Source organism: Aphanomyces astaci (assembly GCF_000520075.1).
Source record: "Aphanomyces astaci strain APO3 unplaced genomic scaffold supercont1.42, whole genome shotgun sequence".
Lineage (NCBI taxonomy): Eukaryota > Oomycota > Saprolegniomycetes > Saprolegniales > Verrucalvaceae > Aphanomyces > Aphanomyces astaci.
The window spans coordinates 313450-333351 of record NW_009798305.1 but is presented as its reverse complement, the minus strand read 5'-3'; the positions used below and the strand labels follow the sequence as shown (position 1 = coordinate 333351).

Genomic DNA, 19902 nt, shown 5'->3' with positions numbered 1-19902 from the left:
TCGACCAATCGAAACCCAAAACACTATTCCAGTGGCCAATCCAGTTAGGTCCTCGTCAACAATTCAACACATTGAATGAAAGTGTGACTAAAATTAGTGTGAAGTCCTTCGAACATCAAGAATATGTGGTTGATGGAGCTACTAGTGTGAAGCGTAGGTTGGTTGACCATACTGTTGAAGCAACAGCACCGCAGCTCGCTAATCGTTACTTTATAAGTCGATTCGAAATTGGAGCAGCACGAAATCGGCAGACAATCGATTGACTGCAATCAAAACCCAGAACAGGAATCAAGTAGCTAATCAAATATACTATTCAACATTGAAATAGTGTCTGAATGAAATTAGTGTGACACTGGACAATCATTACATACTTCCTCTGTTCCACAAATCTTGCGACATTTGACTTTGTGTTGACCCCAAAATATGAATTTTTGTCCAAATTTGGTGAATGTGTGCTTGTTTGATAGGTATTTGAAGACAGAGTGGCGAACATGTTACCCAAGTGCAGAAACGCTGTTTTGACTCTCAAAATCGACTTCGAAATTCCAAAAAGATAAACGTTCTACTGTATTTGATCTGACTAACAAAATCTGAGTAGGCTGTCATCTATCCGGATATGAGTGTTGGTCTTTACTCTCTGAGTCGTTCATCACTCACATCACATGTTGTCCAATGGCTAATGAAAATCTTGCATTCATGATTTTAGCCAATCACAAGGAAATGTCGTCAGATTTGTGAAACAAAATGGATTTTGAAATGTCGCCAGATTTATGGAACGGAGGAAGTACAAAAGTCAGTCAGCCTTGTGCTTTTCACCGATATTTGCACTCGGCAGTTCATTCGAGAAATCGACTCGAAGCACAATTTTATACCATACAATGTATCCCATACGCAAATTGAATATAAATAGTTCAACTGGCCTTGGCCGGACTACCATTGGTTGGAATTTAGGATTGAAGCAATTTCACTGGCTAGTCGATTGTCTTCCCGCTATTTGATTGGACTACCCACACCAACTTCGAATCAAAGAATTGATCAATAGATTTGGCGAATCAGCACAAACGTCCAAATTTTGGGTTAATGGATAGATTTCCCTATAGAATTCCCAACGTTTGCTGACGTTAGCGTGAATACTAGTATAACCACCGCTACAACTACAAGGTATTCGAGGGAATAAGCCACACGTGCATCGTTTTGTATTAGCCACAACCGGTGACACTATGTAACCACAAGGCAAATTATTATCGGCGGTGGCGTAAAGCATGGACAGCTAGGTTCACCGCCACTTCGTCGTTGTGCATGTTGAACTTGTGCATTTGCATTTAGATTTCCTACGATTTGATTGGTGGAATATAATCTCCTCTGCGACAGGACATCGTATCTATGCACCAATCCAAAGCATCGTATGGATTTCTCGTCATATGATTGGCTGCGTGTTTAAAACGTACTTTTGTTCTTGGCTATTTTTATGACTTGTTGGATGCTGCTGCTGCTGCTGTTGTCGTCATGAGCTCATAATCGAATTTGCTCTCAATACACCACCGACAACCTTTGACATGCCTGTGAGTCGCGAACTCAAGAACAAGAAGAACGACCACAAGGACCGCCACTCGAGAGGTCGCGCTGGCTCGGGCGCAGAACCCAAAAAAGGCGGCGCCGGTGGCCACAACTGGGGAAGCGTCCTGGGAACTTCCGAAGCCGACGCCCCTGGTGCGTTGGACCGAGGCGATCCCAACTACGACAGCTCGGATGATGGCAAGCTGCACGCATAGACTGACTACGCGGAAGCGCTCCGACACACTAACCTATGATACACTACTTTGACTAGTAGTTGTGTTTGTATTGCTTTTGAATGGTTTTTACCAGAAGTAACAGAAGGCCATCCACCACACGATTGCGACCTCGATACATGCTGTGACGTTCTCTCTACAGAAAGGTCTTGCCAGACATATAGCTGCGGCAGATTGCTCGCACAATTGAATCATTCCAATGGCCACCAGTATTCGCTACGTCAGTGTGGAATCATTCAATTCGGATGCATACAATGATCGTTCTTCATAAATACTACTCCTGGAGTACTAATACAGTAGTACTGTATATCTTCACTGTCAATGATATGAGTTTATCAGACGAATAAAAATACTTGGGTACAACGCTTCTGAGTGTTTTCCCAGTTCCCAGGACATGTAAACTGTACTAAGTTAGTACAGTACTGATTACATACTTCTAGTACCTATTAATAGTATACTGTACTACAGTACTACAGTAGTCCCCCAGAATAAGGAACCCACCATAAATCTATATCCTCTCAGAAAACATAATATTGCGTGCAAATCAGTCATAAAATCTGAGAGGTACATTCGACTTTTAAATTAACCAGCAAATAATGTAACACTTGTTGGCGACACTCACACTTGGAACTCAGCATGCCGTCGCCGTTGTCGCGGCTACGATTGACAATCGAGCAGAAGCGTACACTGTTAAAGCAGCATGCGTCACGCGCTGCCATGAAAAGAGTTGAGTTGCGTCGATGGGCTCGTTTAGCATTTGGCCTTTCACGTGACCCTCTAAATTCGGCAATCGACAATGTCACGGTGGCAACCTCCTGAAGACAAAACACAAACACGTTTCATTCTTTTTAAAGGTTATGCATACTATCAACCAACTCATAAACCTCCTTGTCAACAATACCAGTATGGCGCCAACAATTTACAATAGTGACTTGCGTCACACATTGCCAAGCCTCCTTGGCCCACTCCAACGCTTCCAGCAGACTAACTTCGAGCAGTGCTCACGAGTGACGCGAAATTCTCTTATTCAGTTTCGTCAGCCGTTTCAACCAGCTTGTCAAATATTTCAATAAGATGCAATGCTCGCCACACACCAATCCTATGACGGATGGACATCGTCATGGTCATCTGTAAGCTAGGATATCAACCCCCTCCTGAATTCGAAAATGATGTCGATTTTTCAATCCGAGTACATTGACCAATCAGAAGCAAGGAACCCTACCGAAAATACCTTTTTAGTTTTATACCTGAGCAGTAGTGATACCTCTTAAAACGTATCGGAATCAAAGGTTCCCTATTCTGGGGGACTACTGTACTACTATTATTACTTCGAAGTAGTTCGAAGTAGTACAGTACTGCACATTGGACACCTCACATAAGACGCACATTAGAAGTAAATACTACCGTAGTACAGTACCCCCTTGCTACGTTATTATACTTGAATTAGTTGTACACTGTAGTACCACCTAACCGGTATGACGTGGCACGCCCACGAGCCACGCCATTCTCTGTGTTGGTACTGTACAGATCCTACACTTTTACATAGCGCACATGAAGACTTCCTCCTTCGTATTATCTCCCATAAGTTTGGCTAATTTTTTCAACCAATCCTTCCTTACAAGTCATCAGCTAGTCCTTAACCATGCTAGAGTGAGGAGATACATCATGTCGCTCATGGTATTTTTATACCGTACAGATACTATTTTAATATTTTAATAGTATTAATACTTCGAAGTATTAATAACATTACACGGTACTAGTACACTTTTTATCCTGTTCTAAAAATAGATCTCGGCTGTGACAATTTGTGCCCTGTATAAAATCCACAGTTCGTTCTTCAAAGTAAAAAAAACATTTTTTTCTCCAGTGTTTTACTTCAAACTGCGAGGTTATTTTTATATTTTCTCGTGAAAATAAATATTAATGGGTATGAGGGTTGATTCCCTCTGACAGTGCATACATTTGTCGAAAACACCGCGATCGACCATCATGACATCGCAAGGAACGATCCTGCAATGGGTCCAGCACCAGAGAAAGCCGTCGACGGTCGGGACGAAGGGAACGCCGCTGGGCGCATCTAAGAATCCAGGGGGACGTAGTGGCTCCTCGACGGAGTATGAGATGCCGACGAAGCGCGTGAAACGATGTGAGCAGACCGACGACACGGACGGAGAAGCGGGGTCGAGCCAAGAGAGCAACATGCTTGATCCCCCTCTCTTTGATCTGGGCATCCCGTGTGTCCAAAGCATTGACACGTACACCATGGTAGATGATCAGTCGTCGTCCGAGTTGCAGTCCCAAAGTCCGTTGGAAACGCGCAAGATGGTACCGCCTTTCTCGTGCTTATCCCCTTACTCCTTCAAACTTTCATGGTTTCTTCCTATCCTCTCTCGTTGTCTTGATGTAGATCAAGGACAGCGTTCACGGTTGCATCTACCTCGAACCTCTCTGCATGGAGATCATCGACACCGTCCACGTATGCCTTGCCACGTCCTTTCTTGCTTGCATCGTCTGACCTTGATGTTGTGTCAGTAGTTTCAACGACTGCGCCACTTGAAGCAATTGGGCGCATCCTACTTTGTCTACATGAGCGCGACACATTCCCGCTTTGAGCATTCCGTCGGTGTCGCGCACCTGGCCGAGGTGATGCTTACCCAGTTGCGCCTGCATCAACCTTGGCTCGACATCACCGACCGAGATATCCTGTGCGTCAAAGTTGCAGGCTTGTGCCATGATCTAGGTACGCCCCCACGCTTCCACGTATACATACATTCGTTCTGGTCTTGTCCTTCACCACGATGGTATACATTATTATATATGCTCAAGTATTTATGTCGTAATTCAACAATCTTTTGTGTTTTCATAATATTATTTCATTGTCATTACTAACTAATACGTGCTTCTCTCTATTTTCGCCTATTTCGTGTAAATCCGACATGGAATTATTGGATTTGGGTTAAAACTCTCCAATCAAGAAACATATTTCATGAGATTTATTAGATTTAGGGCCAGTCTGCTAACTTTTCAAAAATAATATTCCATTTTTTGGCAAAATGGGATGAAACCAAAAACGTCATTTTCAAAATCGAGGTAAAAGGTCGTCCATTTTGTATTAAGATGGCGTTTCGGACCTCCTTAACGAGTAAATCCCACGTGGAATTATTTAGTGATTTGGGTTAAAACTCTTCAAGCAAGACAAGATTTCAATTTTGATCAAATTTGTTGAATTCGGCCCCAAAATGGCGTTTTGGGCCTGAATATTATAATATTTCAGGGACGGGCCGGGGTGCACTCAAAGTATTTAACTGTATTTACATGCTGCGTACAGTCCGTTGAAGTATCGAGCTATATATGGCCTACATACAGTATACGCTGTAACGTGTACAAAAGATATAACATTCCTTGCTCCTTGTGATGGGTTGTACTTACTTTGGCCAAGGAATTGGCAACCATGCTGTCTCCTATGAACCCCTTACGTTTGCATAGGTCATGGCCCATTCAGTCACGTATATGACGGCATTTTCATGCAGCAACTGCACGAGCGCGGGCTGGACTATCCCGCCATGCGTGGGTGGACCCACGAGCAAGGGTCATTGGACATGTTGAACGCGCTGCTGGTCGAGTATCGCATCGACGTGACGGCCTACGGACTCGAAGCCATCGACTTGGACTTTATCCGCGAACTTATATTGGGCCATCCCGTCGGGAAACACTCTGCCAAGTTGTTTACCGGCCGGCCAACCAAGCCGTTTCTGTACGAAGTCGTCAACAACGCCAAGACCGGCTTGGACGTGGATAAATTAGACTATTTCATGCGAGATGCCCAGTACACGGGCGCCAAAGCCAGCTGCGACACGCACCTGCTGCTGTCGACCATGCGCGTCTTGCCTGACGCCACGACCGGCGTCCTCACCATGTGCTGGCCTGACAAAATGGCCGAACAAGTCATGAAGGTGTTTCGCACGAGATATGATCTCCATCAAGCTGTGTATCAGCACAAGGTAAGGAAGAACGAGTATTGTTTGGTGGATATGTGTACGCGATTGAAAGGCGACGACTACTGTAAAACCATGTCTCGATTTTTTGGCTGTCGAATCTGCGAGTATTGCCTCACAATCATCAGTATATTTATTGCGCATTCGATGTTTGTGCGATCGGAGGCACCACCGCAAACACCCTTCCTCCCTCAGAACGTTCTTTTCGTGTTTACAGCATACCATATATATATATATATAGCTCTGAGAATGGCAGACATATTTACATTTTCAGACACCGACGTTCTTTTCGTGTTTACAGCGTACCATATATATATATATAACCCTGAGAATGGCAGGCATATTTACATTTTCAGACACTGATTTTTGCTGTTGAAACGGAAGAGCAACACAAATATTTTTTATAAGTCCACTCTCAAATAAAAAATTGGTCTAAGTAGGCCATGTGAGGTGTTTTGGAAGGGCGCATATCGTTCAAGAGTTAATTTGTTTACGTAGTAGTATATTGTGTGTATTTTATGGGTGGAAATGTGAATGGTGCGTACCTTTCATCATTGGATGGATCGATATGAACGCTCAATGGGAGCATCATGTTTTGACGGGGATGCATCCATACTGCAATATGTTGGAAAAGTGTATGTTAATTGAACGATTTGGGTAGATATTCTGCAACACTGTATTTTAAAAATTCTCAAATATATATATAATTCTCATATATATATATATATATATATATTGTGGGTGTGTTGTAGGCAACGCGGGCAATTGAGTACATGATTTGCGACATTTTACTCGAAGCCGATATCGCCGACTTTCGGGTGCGTACTAATCAATCAACTGAACAAGTCTATTTGGACAAGTGAGTTATCTTGCCTTGGTTGGTAGATTCGAGGAGCGCGTATAGCTCAAGCTCCGTTGGATATGGTAAGGGCTTAAGATATCACTACATATATCACGTACTATATATACACCTCGTCAATGAATATGCTTCTTTGTTTTCATGTTGTAGAACGCGTACAAGTGCCTGGACGACCGAATCTTGGTACGGATTTATAATAAAAAAATACGATACTCCTAGTTTGTAAACCACATCTCGGAATCGTTTTATAAACCCAGTCGTCATTTTGAGATTCATTGCAACTATTATTGATATCATATTTAATTCTTATGCTATTTACAAATCATAAAGTATTACCGCATCCCGTGCTTGCTTTACATCCCATCACCACCCCCCATGGATGTGTCTCTTACCTGTTTTTTATTATTATATCGTCTGTAGGCGTTGATTGAAACCAGCGATGACCCAAAATTGGCCAAAAGTCAAGCGATTTTAAACCAAATTGCCACAAAACCACTGTACAAGTGGGCTGGGACGACGCAAGTAACGGCACACTCCAAGGCGCGGACACCGCTGCAAATCAAGCTCGAAATTGCCGCCATGGGAAGCGGTGGTGGGGTCAACCCCACGCAGCTCATCGTGGAAATGAATAGCGTTCATTTTGGCCAAAAACACAAGGACCCGATGCATGCGATGCGGTTCTTTCGCAAACATGCGACGACATCTGCTACGTGTTTTCAACTGCACGAAACCACCTATGCCATGCATTGCCCTAAGTATTTCATGGAGTCGAATGTTCGGTTGTTTGTACGGGACGTCCGCTACGTACGTCCATCACTATATAATATATATATATATATTTGTAGATGATTAGTCAGACGACAGTATGATTATATATGTATATTTGAAAACGGTTCATTCTGACGAAATAACAATTGGAATGCATAGGCAGAAGCGGCTCGTCGTGCGTTTGCCATGTGGTGTAGTCATCAAAATATGTCGACCGTGTATCCCCAAGAAGCGTGACGAGGGATTTGTCTGTAATGTGAACGTGATTACATGGGGGTCTGCAGTATATATGTTCTGCTAGAATGCAAAGGGCGGAAATCGTTTGCGATTTACGAGCAGTCGATTATATGTACAGGTGATACATGTTAACGTTTTGACTATATATATATATATATATATATATATATATATATAGTCAAATATATGGCGTCTATGGGGGTGTCAGACTATGTACGAAATCAGGCAAGTTGAATAATCTTCATTTTCGATGGTACAATCACGGAACGATGAAGCCAACACTGTACTATAGTCGTACGTGAGATTAATAAAACATATAACTATCGCAGGTTACTCATTACTACTATATAGTAAACAGAACCGGCCTTAAAACCTTGCGCAAGTGTACATACAATTTACGTCCTAAATTATATGGATATGTTTATTCTAAACTCAAAGACCGACGTGTCAAATGTATCGACAAACATACAAATGTGCCCACGAATACAGGGAACGACGCTGAGTAACGGCGCGGGAATAAATTTTCAAATCAGCCAATTATAATCATCGATATCGTTACCTCGACTATGATTGGCGGAATTTTTCCCAGCACAAGTTAAACAACTTTCCACCCCACTACTTGATAACCTTGAATGTCAGTGCTACCTGCAGCCACAGTGCTGCCAACGAAGCCTCGACACTGACCGACGCTCACCCAAAAGCTCGATGTCGTACGCTTAGCTGAAGGCACGACTGTTCGACATGCAGCTGTAATGACCGGCTAACTCGGGACCAATTATGGAGGGGAGTTGTGTATTCTATGGCATGTAGTTCCATTGAGTTGTGTATTCTATGGCATGTAGTTCCATTGACCCATACAGTATACTTTTTTCTTTACTTGAATAGAATATTAAATTGTAGTATTTTTATAAGGGGTCATATCACATTTTGTTCGTCCCCATGAGGGGTGCAAATCCAGTCCATGTGTCTGTCACAGCGTTGTAATGCAATATGTGTAATAGGCATTTTTATGACCTTGATCCCTTGTGATAATTAGTTTCCTGCAAGAATGAGGACTTGAAAACCATGGCTTCGATGTCTTCCTAGTACTAATTACTCTTTATATTCATATCCTTTGTAATCTTATATTCAAAGCTCATTTTTTTAATTCGATACTTCTTTTATATTTTGGTTTTGTGAGCCTCAATTGGTCAATTCGAACCGCGTCTCTGTCCAATCACAACTCCTCATCACGCCGCTACTCAGCGTCGTTCCCTGTAGCCGGCAGAAGAGTTTAGCCAATCCGATTGCAGGAAAGCATCCGTTCAACCAAACGACAATGAATTAGTGTGTGACTTAAATTAGTGTGACATGCAGCACTGCTGGACAATTTTTGCATACAAAAGTCAGTGCAAAAAATCGATCGATGGATTTGTCAAAATCCGCACAAAAGGCCAATTTTTTTGGCTAATAGGACAATACTGGCTGGGTAGTGCATGGAGTTGTTCCTTTCCTTTTCGCAATAAAAAATAAATATATTTAATGAAAACAAATTATTCTATTTATGGTAATGTACAAATTTAACGATGAACACTCGGATTGGGCCAAACTATCTGTACTGGTCGACGATTGGTTCAAATGTCCCATTACTGTCCTTGGATTGGCTAGTACAACCTAAAATACATCCACATGAAAGTCCAATATGGAACCGTTTCGCATTCAAAACTCGTCGATTCGGACCGTTACATGTAACTGCCATCATTGGCGTTTCATTTTCTTCGACACTCCACCGCCTCTTTCATGAGCGGCAGCATGCATCATATCATGAGCCACGAGCTCAAAGTAACACACCCATATATATATATATATATTATATATGCATGTGATGCCTTAACGTCAGTCCCAATTCATAGGGCTTGGAGACGTTCATCGCGCAGGGCGTGGCCGCCCTCCCATCGCTCACGTCGGACGCGTCCATCAAGAGCGCGCACAAGACATGCTCGACGTACCACGCCAAGTGCTCTGGCTTGCTTCGCGAAGTGCTCGAACACATGGCTCATTACTCCCCCAAGCATTGCAAACTCGTCGCCGAAGTACGATCTATTGTCAAAAAAAAATATATATATATATAGACCGATATATTATACACATATAAATTTATATATCGCATAATTAATATATTATATATATATAAATTTATATATCGCATAATTTATAATATATATATTAATTGATACATTGCATATATATACATATACTGAATATATATGCAATGTATCAATTAATATATATATTATAAATTATGCGATACATATATTTATATATGTACGTATATATAGAAACAAATATGTATTGTATATATATAATTGTATATATAAATTGATTTATTATAATTTTTTTGACAATAAAAATAGATCTGGGACGTAGCGTCCGTGAACGTGTTGTTGCTGTTAAAGGTGTGCCAAGCCTCCGTGCAGGAAAAGCTCCAAGTGAAGGAGGACTTTGCCCAGTTCAACAGGTTTAGTCAAGTAAGATATATATATATATATATATATATATATATATATATTAAACAATTGATGTGTACTTGCAAACTGACGAGATTCTAGACGTGTGCTAGCGATCAATCTGCACATGTAGCAGCTCTCGTAGCCACAGTCGACGCGTTAAAAGGCGAATTGCGTGAAACCAAAGCCGAGGTAATCCTTTGAGATAGGGTATTCTTGGCATGCAACTATCACCAAATAGACGATTTTGAATGAGCTTTAGATTATAGTTGGAGTCATTCTGGCAAGAAATGGGAAACTCTAGTTTTATTAATTAATAGTTTTAGATTTCGACGCTTCCCGTATATGGACTTGCCAAAACTATATGTTAAATTTGCGAATGAAAACATGTGATGCCGATATAATAATAATATATCACAAACCTTGATAAAATGTTGTATTTATTCGACTGTGGTGACCATGCAGGACGTGAAACATACAGCTTGTGTCTTTGCACAAATACCCGAGTAAGTTGTGAAATTGGTATCCTTATAATTCATTGACTATGCTAATCTCTAGTTCGTGGTCGTATCTTGGAGATTAATGTGTTATCGACGTTGTTTGTGTACTTAAAGTGCATCCATATCCTCCATTCTATGAATTCAATCGCAATAATCACCGAATCGTTTTATATTTTTTATTTTTTAATTGTTTATATAGATGCAAACGATGCAGCGACGTCTAGGACGCGCGGTGTTTGAAAAGGAACGGCTAGAAAAGATCTTGGATCGAGTGACAAGTGCAGCGAATGGCAGCACAGTCGACCCGTACGACTCGGACGAAGACGACGAGATGGAAGCTCAAGGGTTTTTGATTCGCCATGGAGACATTATGGTATAATACCATCTGCCCATCATAGTAGTAATGGACGTCCAACTACAAATGAAAAATATGGTGAATTTTTCGCTACAAATGTTTTCAAAACTTCGAGTGGTTTGTCGAATCAGTATTGAATCGCGCTGGAGTTGTGATTGGTTGAATATACATGTCCTTTCGAGCCAATCAAATCCACTTAAAATTGGATTAGCCGCCAATAACCTCGATTTGTGATTCGATTCGACGGGGTCTGGAAATATTTGTGCCGAATATATCGCAATATATATCGAGGGAGATGTTGGTTTTATAACCATAGTTCTGACAACTACTATCGTAATGATATGGTACGAATGTCCGGACTCAGTTTATTAACAATCGCATAAACACCCGATCGTCACGATCGCTTGCTCCAATTGGTCCATTGGACGTTTCTTGTCGCTGATTGGCTATATATATCTATTGTTTTTTCGCTTTACTTTCTGGAAAACACCAATGACATTGGTTTGTGTGCTGTGTGCTCGGTTTTTGCATTCGAATCGCGTTCAATGGGAAACTATTTGTATCAAATTAATATATTATACAAGTAGCAATACCACGAAGTGACGCCGTTGGAATCAGTGGTGGACGACCTCGATAAGCTGTTTATGGCAATCGATCAAGAAACTGGTGGCCAACTAACTACCCTGGGCAACCTGGATCGGTACATGGATTCAAATTTGGTGTCCATTTTGTGGAAGCATCAGGCGACCACCCACCGCAATCCGTTTGTCGAGAAAATGGTACCATATATATATACATAGAAAATGGTACCATACATATGAGTGCATTGATATATTATTCTCTGCGATTGTCAAAATTTTAATATAATTCGAGTGCTCAGCCGCTCCACAGCAACAGTCAATTACGATATACGACCAATCAAACACACACACCATGAATCGAGGAGCCAATGAAACTCTCGCATGAACAATAGTAGTGTGAATGATAAATTTGTGTGAAGGAAGGCGGGCGACAATATTTGCCACATACAAAATTCAGTACATATATACATATATCGATCGACGAGTTCGATGGATTTTGGCTGAAACGATAATAGTGGCATCATATGTATCGTTATAGTGGTCGTTCGGGTTCTAGAGTGTCCAATATGAACAGAATGAAATTATGCTTTTCCGTTGAAATTGTATTAATTTGATAAAATGGATAACCAACCTGCCAGCGTTTGGTTTGTTTGTCGACAGTCAATGGTGCACCTACTAACTGTAAAGATACGTCATATATATATATATAATCGATAGACATCCGATACATGATTTATATTCATCGTAAAGTATTGATATATGTGCTCGATCGGCAGTATTTTCATATATATTATATATCTATCATTTATTTTGGTGGGTTTATTATGCATTGTATCATGAGCGTGGAATTAGTTTTGCCTCGAAGCCAAAGCCACACAAACCGACGACTTGAGCAATACGCACGGCGATGACGACACCGACCGCCAATCAGAACTGGACGGTTCGATATATCTACATATTTACGTATACACATATATCGATGTATATATATATATATAAATTTACGTGTATCTAACCTTATTGGGATAGCTGTGTATTTTGACCAATTTGACTACAAATATTTGCTACCGGTATGATTTTGAAAACATGTGATGGCTTGCGATCCTATTCCATCCTTGTGCTATTTGATACTGGCATTCGAACCATATACAACATATGCTTCGGGAAGGTCTGAATCACACACACCCATTTTTGCTCGATTAATATTATGTGCAAACTAATTCGAAGCCTATGGTTTTCACCTAGTTTTAACTGTCTGAGTCAAGCTCATTTGTACGACACTCGACGATTCGCAGTTATTGCCAACTTTCAGAAAAAAATTAGTCCTTTGAACCATTTTTTTTATTTTTGGCCAAACATTGCTGCAAAGGTAGTATAAAAGAGTGATATTTGGCAAAAGTTTGAATTCTCCAATTATTTGGATCCAGACTGAGAAATTTTTATATTTTGCCGATTGATTAGAAATGGCCATAAATACCAAAGATTTGAGCCTATATGGGCATCCAGACTGACCCGTATCATATATTGTCTACTATATCATTTACCAAAACTTTGGACTTTTGTGCTGAATCGCCAAATCTATCGATCGATGCTTTGGAATGAATTTTGTATGTACAAAGGTGTCCCATGGTGATTGAATATCAGACTAATTGAAGTCATACAATAATTCTACGTTAATGGTGAATTCCTGCAATCTGATTGGCTTCTTCAACCGTTCTGTTGATTCTTTTATACATTTCTTTGGACGTGTCGATGTATTCTCCATGTTCGCTCCAGTTTAGAAGAAACACAAGGTACCAATAATGGCAAGGATAGAATCCCTGCAAAGCCCCCGCATGCGCAAGAAAATCCTCGCAATTCCATCGTGTATTCGATCGTTATTGGACACCGTGCCCAAAGTCCATAAAATGCTCGCCAAACATTCGCTGGGCCACACCATCCTCACACTGTACGTTCTTATCTCAACGTATTCGTCGACGTCGTTACTTTGACCCATATAATTCAAATTGATCATATTTAACTTCAATATTCCAATTGTATGGTTTATTTGTGATTCTATGGAATTATATGACTATTATATCCACGTTTAATATTTCATGGTGCACATCAACGATAAATAATACAGGTGCAGCGTGGAATGCTAGTATTTTTTTGTGTGATTTGTACTTCAAACTCGTTTGATCAAATCTCGTTTTAATATTTAATCTTGTACAAACGATACAAAACGGAATACTCATGCCTGTTTTGCTTTGACGGGTTGGGCTGAAGTTTGGATTCGCAGATATATTCTAGATAAAGTATATAATAAACCTTTATATACTAGGTTTAGAAACTCTTATCGACGCGACTTGATTGGCTGACGTGGTTCTTTACTGTGAACCATTCCCGTAAGACATTTGATTCTCTAGAGGGCTCCAGTGTCGAATCGATTAGACAATTTAATTCTCTTGTATATCGACGAAATACATCGCCGTATTCTCCAGTGTGCATTATCTTTGCATTGCACTCCCATCATCCATGTATAATATGAATGTTTCTATGACCCCAAAGGCCACTATCATGAAGGGGGTTCGAGTCCTCGACTGGGCTATCTAAATGTTCTTGCTAGTTGGTTGCTTTGGACGGTTTATGCAACCTATCACTGGATTTCTCTTATAAATATATATATATGCTCACGCTATTGCCTATGTCAATGCATGCGCATAGGTATCTTCGTAAACTCGACAACGAACGGACGAAACCCAACCTGTCGTTTGCGTTGTCAATTCGTGAATTTTTCATGTTTAAATTCGGCTTGAAATCGCTCACAGACTTTCATCTGGTCGAGTTGGTCAAAAGTGTCATATACGCCCGGCGTAAACTTGACAATTTTTCCGCGCGGTACGAGAGCGATAAAAGTGGCTGTACGTAGTATCTATCGATATCGATTGTAATAATATTATCCTCTAGAATCCACGATATAGCATTGTCTACAATATTTATATATATATGTTTAAGAATGATATATATATATGTTTAAGAATGAATATAATATATATATATATGTATATTTTCAGGCAATTTGGCGTGGGACGACGGGCGGATTTTTCTATTTGGGCGATTTTTAAATATATTTCCCGACGAGGCGTTGTGTTCGTACCTGCCAGACGAAGGGTTTGCCACGATGCTCGACTTTCTGGGCGATGTCTTGGAATTAGATCCAACGGTGCCGTCGCTGCAATCAGTGTTGGTACGAAGTTATATATTAATAATTTCTGAGAATATAATAATATATCGGACGATAGGACATCGATGGACCGGTGATGGTGACGCGAGAAGTCGTTGTGTTTGTATGGAAAACTCACTTTGGATACATGGCTCCTGATGTCCTCACCAAGGTACTTTCTAAAAGGCCATGAAAATGACTGGAAAATATTAAACATGGATATTTCATCCCTATTCAATGATATTGACATTCTTTCAGCCAAAATATGGATTTCTGTGCGGATTGATTCGCCACATCCATCGATTGCTTGTATAGAATTTTTGGTATGCAAGCAAATATTCACCCAAGTCACAATAATATATAAATAAGTCACGCATTTAATTCGAGGTTGCGTGGTGGCAGCGAGACGATGATTGGGTACTAGAATTTGTGTGTTTTGGGTTTTGATTGGTCGATCGATTGTCTGGCTGCTCTCACTCGGTATTATTCGAATGTCGAATCGAATGGTTTGGGTGGCGATAATATTTTGAAGGATTGAGAGTTTTATTGATCAAAAGTCCCGTGTTTGGATGCCTTGCCAACTCCACACTCTCGTTCGAGTGACATTTATATATAAATATATATATATTAAGTGCCCGCTGAGCGATTTATACTTTACAGCGTAATATCCATGTATATATATATATAAACTAAATATTTTGTGTTTGTAGGTCGAGTACGACCTAAACGAACACGATCGAGATCACGCGAGCTCGGTCGAGTTGGACTGGGTGCTGTCATATGTGCTGTTTCAGTGGAGCAATGCTGAGCTCGAGTTGGATGCGACGGTCCGTCGCGCGTTTCGGGAGGTGCTTATGGCTACAAGCGGCACCCACCAGTCCAACCTGCTGCTGCAAATGGACGGGTACATGGCTCATTTTTCTGTATATATGTAGATTTATATATATATATTTGCTTGGTGATTTCATACAATCGTACAAAATTGGCAGATTATTTGGTGAAAAGCACCAAATCAATGTAACGACGGTCTTTCGGTATCCATGACGTAGGTTCGTCTCGGCCGTGCAGCAAGTGTGGCCAGACTGCGTCGACCACGACATGCAGCACTTGTATATGGACATGATGGCGACCAAGCGCGAGAACTTTAGGCTCGCGAGCGAGCGCCGCCGCAAGGAAAAGCTCCGGGCCGCCAAGACCACCCATGTTGCGTTCACTACTGTGCTCGGTATTGACGGTGTGTTTGAAGAGGAGTTCGTTGCCCAAGTGGGCAAAGTGCTGCGGTACGTCGTGCAATAAACACAAATAAAGAAGAAGTATCAATTTTGAGAGGTTATGGAGTTTAGGGGGAGGCGCGTCAAGTGGGGAATTCGAACGCGGGGCCAGTTGTTGTGGCACGCGGCCAAGGGAACGTGGGTCGGTGGCTACGGCAAAGTCATCGCGAACGCAACCTTCCAAGAGAACATGCTCAAGCCAGGAACCAAACTCGCATAGGTGTTCCAAATGCATTAAAATATAGAGTGCACTTTTATAATAATATTTGTTTGGTTACGACATGCACGGAGTATCACAGTAGGTAGTAAGTAGTACAGTGCTGTACTTCAAATCAATGAATAAAACCCATTACGTGTGGTTCTACTTCGTCGTCCAGCACAGTAGTAGTGCAGTATTGACTTTAAATTAGAGCAATTTCCACTGCGACCCTCCAAGACGTGCGATTTGTCCTCGAAATGCGCGGTCTGTTTATTTACAGGGTCGATGTGGAGATGTTCTTACTGCTAACTACTACTACAAATGCGTAAAGTGATGTTTCGATGTTTAGATATGATGAACTTGGTACAACCTTCCGAATGCTGCACGATTCGATTATAAAACCGATCCCAAATCTCGCCGTGATCTCTCGTTGGAAACAATGTAGCCAATCAGCGTAGACTAATTTCAGATTGACCAATGGGAGCGATTCGTGATGGGGTCCGTACCAAATCAATAATAGCATTCTCCAAACTTGCATAAAGATAAACAATTGAAATGTGGAGGTGCGAGTGGGGTCACGTGAATCTCATTGTAAAGATATGCTGCCATGCTCACTTTATGATAGTATAACGTATTGTGCTTTGCACTTTTTTTGGCATCGGTTTTACGTGGCTAAAAGAGTGGTACTTCTGCTGTAACTGTGTTACAAACTTGAATAAATACCTGGTGATTTAGCTAATTCACTGGGGTTTTATAAATGCCAAATAGTTTAAGGTGCACTCAAATTGGCCAATGGAATTGCTTGATTTGTGGAGTAGCCAATCGAATCACTAGAAAAATGATATCACTAAAAAATACTTGCAAGAGCAGCATACATATTTTATGCTTAAACCGTGCACCATAAACCGTCCCTCCTGGTTTGCCTTGACTTGAGTGGAATCGAAGTAAATGAACGCTAAGCTGAACTCTAATCACTGTCACGCCGATTACATAATCAGAAGAATGCCCAACCTTTCGGCTTCATGCAGCACTTTTCAGAATTGAAATCCCGGTCCTGGGAGACGAGTTAGCTGCATTCTACGACGAAGTCTCTTTCAAATGCACCATAAACTGGCCACCTACGTTACTGTATATACTGTATATTGTACACTGCGCTATACTATCATAAGTGAGCAAGTATACACTGTAATACAAAGTACTACTTCCTTATGGGTTTAAAATGCAACTGGAAATCGAGGAAGGACAAGCTGCCCCGACATTTAGCTGGAGTTTTTGTATGTGAACGGAATGAGGAGGCATTATCCAATCAAATGCTTGAATTAATCATGAGCAATAACATTTACATCCAATCAGCAAATTGTACATTTTAGCCAATCCAATCCAATTTTAAATATTTTAACCAATCAAACGCAACCATTTCTCAGACTTTGCCATTCTAACGCAAAGCCAACATGAATCAGCCAGAGGAACCGGAGCTTGTGTCTGCCTTCCCGGCGCCGCCTGCCTTCGTGAGTCTGTACGCGGACGGCCCAGATGCAGGCCCTCCACCTCCACCTCCCCTCAAACCAACGTACCATTCGTTTGGGACGCCGTACAGCACGGAAGATGCGGTGCCGGACCTCATCCCGGACGACAAGAAGCTATACGCCACGGACCACAACGTGAAAGACGAGATGAAGAAAGTGAACCGATCTCTCATGTACAGCTTCCTCGAGTTGGTGGACGTGCTCATTCTGAATCCCACCAAGTTCAAGTACGTAGTTGTAGTTCCCCTCCACCATCATCACGTTAGATCCTAGCGCCAAGTTGGACGACATCGAACAACTCTTCCTCAACATGCACAATCTGATCAACGCATACCGTCCCCATCAGGTTGCCATGAACTTATCTCCCAAGGAAGCTCCATAATCGTTCCCTTACGCCCTCCATGAACAACACCATAGGCGCGAGAAACTCTCATCGACTTGCTCAAGCAACAGATCCAGGAACGGAAGGATGCCACAGCCGAGATTCGACAGTACGTTCACCACTATATATATATATATATTTTATATGTCTCCTCGAAGAAGTACTTTATTCATGCTATGGAACACTATTCATATATATATCGTCGTTTTCCCTTTTAATATATTTTTCACCTAGTGATATATTCACGTGCTATTTTTCAAAAGTATGTGTCCTGTAGTGTTTTGGATTTAAGATTCCTTTGCAAACAATATAAGGTATATATATGGACGACCACATAGGACGCTGTTGCGAAGTCTTGTACTAGTATATGATTAAAATATGCATTATACACAGTATATAATATTCTTCATGCTAGTTATATTGTGCTTTCGAGTGAAATGTCATTGTGTTGTTGGCATGGTTTCTCGTTGGAATTTAAATCGATTTGATTGGCTACCCCAGAAAATTATTAGCCAATCAAAACTATCTCAATGAAATTCAACCAATCAGATCGATTGTGGATCGATTTGGGCGATTCGATTGCACCCCGTCCCCAAAAAATTGTATATCAAATCTATTGTCGTTTTGACCCCAAATTTGGACAATTTATATACTGCTTTGCCAATACTATCGATCATTTCTTTGAACGGTAAATGGTGTATTTCAAAGCATTGTCCTTGTGGGGATATTTGCATTCACACTAATTCAAGTCTCTCACACTATTTCGATGTTGACCATCCATATGTCCATTTCATGCAATCTGATTGGCTCAATTCAACTGCCGATGCTTGGTTTCTGTCGATATATGTATGTTGTTTGTTGATGATCGTGAATTTCTGTCTCATATTAAAAGCGTCGACGGTTTTATTTTTATTTTTTTATTATTATTATTAACGGGGTCCTTCAATGTATCTTATAGAGTCGTGTCCAAGGCAAGGGAAGCCGTGCTAACTGCGCATACCGCGTTGGACACTTCGTTCGATCAAGCAGCCAAAGGGGATGATGTCGTCGATGGGAATGCAGACACCCCCGCATCCGTCGCATCTATCGGTGGCAGTTCCAGCGACATCCCAGCGGACGAAGTGGCCGATTTGGCCGCCGCCGCCGCCCTGGAGGAAGCGGTGGGTATATGTGACAGTGTGATTTGGGCTAGAATATGGACGTGTGATGCATGAGCTTTATACCTATCGATGTGACAGTGTCCATTTCAGTCACATGACAGTTAGTATTTTATCATAAGTTTGGACAAATGTATTGGGACTTATAGTAGGATTGATTGGGATTTATAATATATATATATATCCCGATAGAGACAACGCATCCAAGACGACCAGGATCAGTTTTTTGCCACGTGTCAAGCGATTGTGGATGCCATGGCAGGGTCGCAATCAATTTAGCCAACAATGCTCATAGTAATTACTGCTATGTAGTAATACTAGTCTATAGTATGAAACAATAATGAAAATAAAAAAACAATATTAAAATGTCACAGGGTCAACATATGGAACATCTTTTAGATACTGATCTCCCCCCTTAAACGAAACGGGGTAAACTTGATAATTTTTGAAACTTTATATTATCCAACCATATCGGAAGGTGATGACTTTTTCAAAATTCGAACACTTGAATCGTTTGGCATTGAAATGGATGACATCATTTCCACTGTGAGAAACTGTTGGAGACGCACTGGCATACTCAGCTCTGACTTG

At 41.2% G+C, this 19902-nt stretch overlaps 4 protein-coding genes across 7 annotated transcripts; all 4 read left to right on the top strand.

The window, feature by feature from the left end:
* The first annotated feature begins 1476 nt into the window (after positions 1-1476).
* On the top strand, positions 1477-2068 carry H257_12710 (hypothetical protein). The gene has a single exon (XM_009840012.1). It carries the CDS (start codon positions 1557-1559, stop codon positions 1770-1772), a length of 216 nt encoding a protein of 71 aa, XP_009838314.1. The 5' UTR covers positions 1477-1556; the 3' UTR covers positions 1773-2068.
* A 1690-nt stretch (positions 2069-3758) lies between these two features.
* On the top strand, positions 3759-7770 carry H257_12709 (hypothetical protein). Of its 3 annotated transcripts, XM_009840010.1 has the most exons (10): positions 3759-3936; positions 4060-4115; positions 4198-4266; positions 4326-4530; positions 5277-5791; positions 6538-6603; positions 6671-6709; positions 6795-6827; positions 7065-7448; positions 7572-7770. In XM_009840010.1, the coding sequence occupies exons 1-10, from the start codon at positions 3780-3782 to the stop codon at positions 7647-7649; spliced, it is 1602 nt and encodes a 533-aa protein (XP_009838312.1). In that variant the 5' UTR covers positions 3759-3779; the 3' UTR covers positions 7650-7770. The 3 variants fall into 3 exon arrangements, with proteins under 3 accessions (XP_009838312.1, XP_009838313.1, XP_009838311.1); XM_009840011.1 differs by having other exon boundaries at positions 3759-4115; XM_009840009.1 differs by having other exon boundaries at positions 3759-4115; positions 6671-6827.
* A 1633-nt stretch (positions 7771-9403) lies between these two features.
* Positions 9404-16326, top strand: H257_12708. 2 transcript variants are annotated; one of them, XM_009840008.1, is made up of 14 exons: positions 9404-9470; positions 9542-9721; positions 10043-10156; positions 10238-10327; positions 10835-11008; positions 11578-11769; positions 12424-12511; positions 13387-13519; positions 14278-14474; positions 14628-14800; positions 14856-14948; positions 15487-15680; positions 15826-16056; positions 16120-16326. In XM_009840008.1, the coding sequence occupies exons 1-14, from the start codon at positions 9429-9431 to the stop codon at positions 16265-16267; spliced, it is 2049 nt and encodes a 682-aa protein (XP_009838310.1). In that variant the 5' UTR covers positions 9404-9428; the 3' UTR covers positions 16268-16326. The 2 variants fall into 2 exon arrangements, with proteins under 2 accessions (XP_009838310.1, XP_009838309.1); XM_009840007.1 differs by having other exon boundaries at positions 15487-16056.
* A 1347-nt stretch (positions 16327-17673) lies between these two features.
* Positions 17674-19684, top strand: H257_12707 (hypothetical protein). Its single transcript, XM_009840006.1, has 5 exons — positions 17674-17999; positions 18046-18118; positions 18190-18263; positions 19113-19314; positions 19504-19684. Exons 1-5 carry the CDS (start codon positions 17698-17700, stop codon positions 19588-19590), a joined length of 738 nt encoding a protein of 245 aa, XP_009838308.1. The 5' UTR covers positions 17674-17697; the 3' UTR covers positions 19591-19684.
* Positions 19685-19902: the final 218 nt, after the last annotated feature.

Excerpts from the sequence above, each read along its gene's own strand:
- H257_12710 (XM_009840012.1), top strand. The coding sequence starts at position 1,557 with ATGCCTGTGAGTCGCGAACTCAAGAACAAGAAGAACGACCACAAGGAC.
- H257_12709 (XM_009840011.1), top strand. The coding sequence starts at position 3,780 with ATGACATCGCAAGGAACGATCCTGCAATGGGTCCAGCACCAGAGAAAG. Across the intron at positions 4,531-5,276 it reads AGGCTTGTGCCATGATCTAG|GTCATGGCCCATTCAGTCAC; the intron begins GTACGCCCCCAC and ends ACGTTTGCATAG. Across the intron at positions 6,604-6,670 it reads CCGATATCGCCGACTTTCGG|ATTCGAGGAGCGCGTATAGC; the intron begins GTGCGTACTAAT and ends CTTGGTTGGTAG.
- H257_12708 (XM_009840008.1), top strand. The coding sequence starts at position 9,429 with ATGAGCGGCAGCATGCATCATATCATGAGCCACGAGCTCAAA. Across the intron at positions 9,722-10,042 it reads ATTGCAAACTCGTCGCCGAA|ATCTGGGACGTAGCGTCCGT; the intron begins GTACGATCTATT and ends CAATAAAAATAG. Across the intron at positions 11,009-11,577 it reads TTCGCCATGGAGACATTATG|CAATACCACGAAGTGACGCC; the intron begins GTATAATACCAT and ends TTATACAAGTAG.
- H257_12707 (XM_009840006.1), top strand. The coding sequence starts at position 17,698 with ATGAATCAGCCAGAGGAACCGGAGCTTGTGTCTGCCTTCCCGGCGCCG. Across the intron at positions 18,000-18,045 it reads CTGAATCCCACCAAGTTCAA|CGCCAAGTTGGACGACATCG; the intron begins GTACGTAGTTGT and ends GTTAGATCCTAG. Across the intron at positions 19,315-19,503 it reads CCGCCGCCCTGGAGGAAGCG|AGACAACGCATCCAAGACGA; the intron begins GTGGGTATATGT and ends ATATCCCGATAG.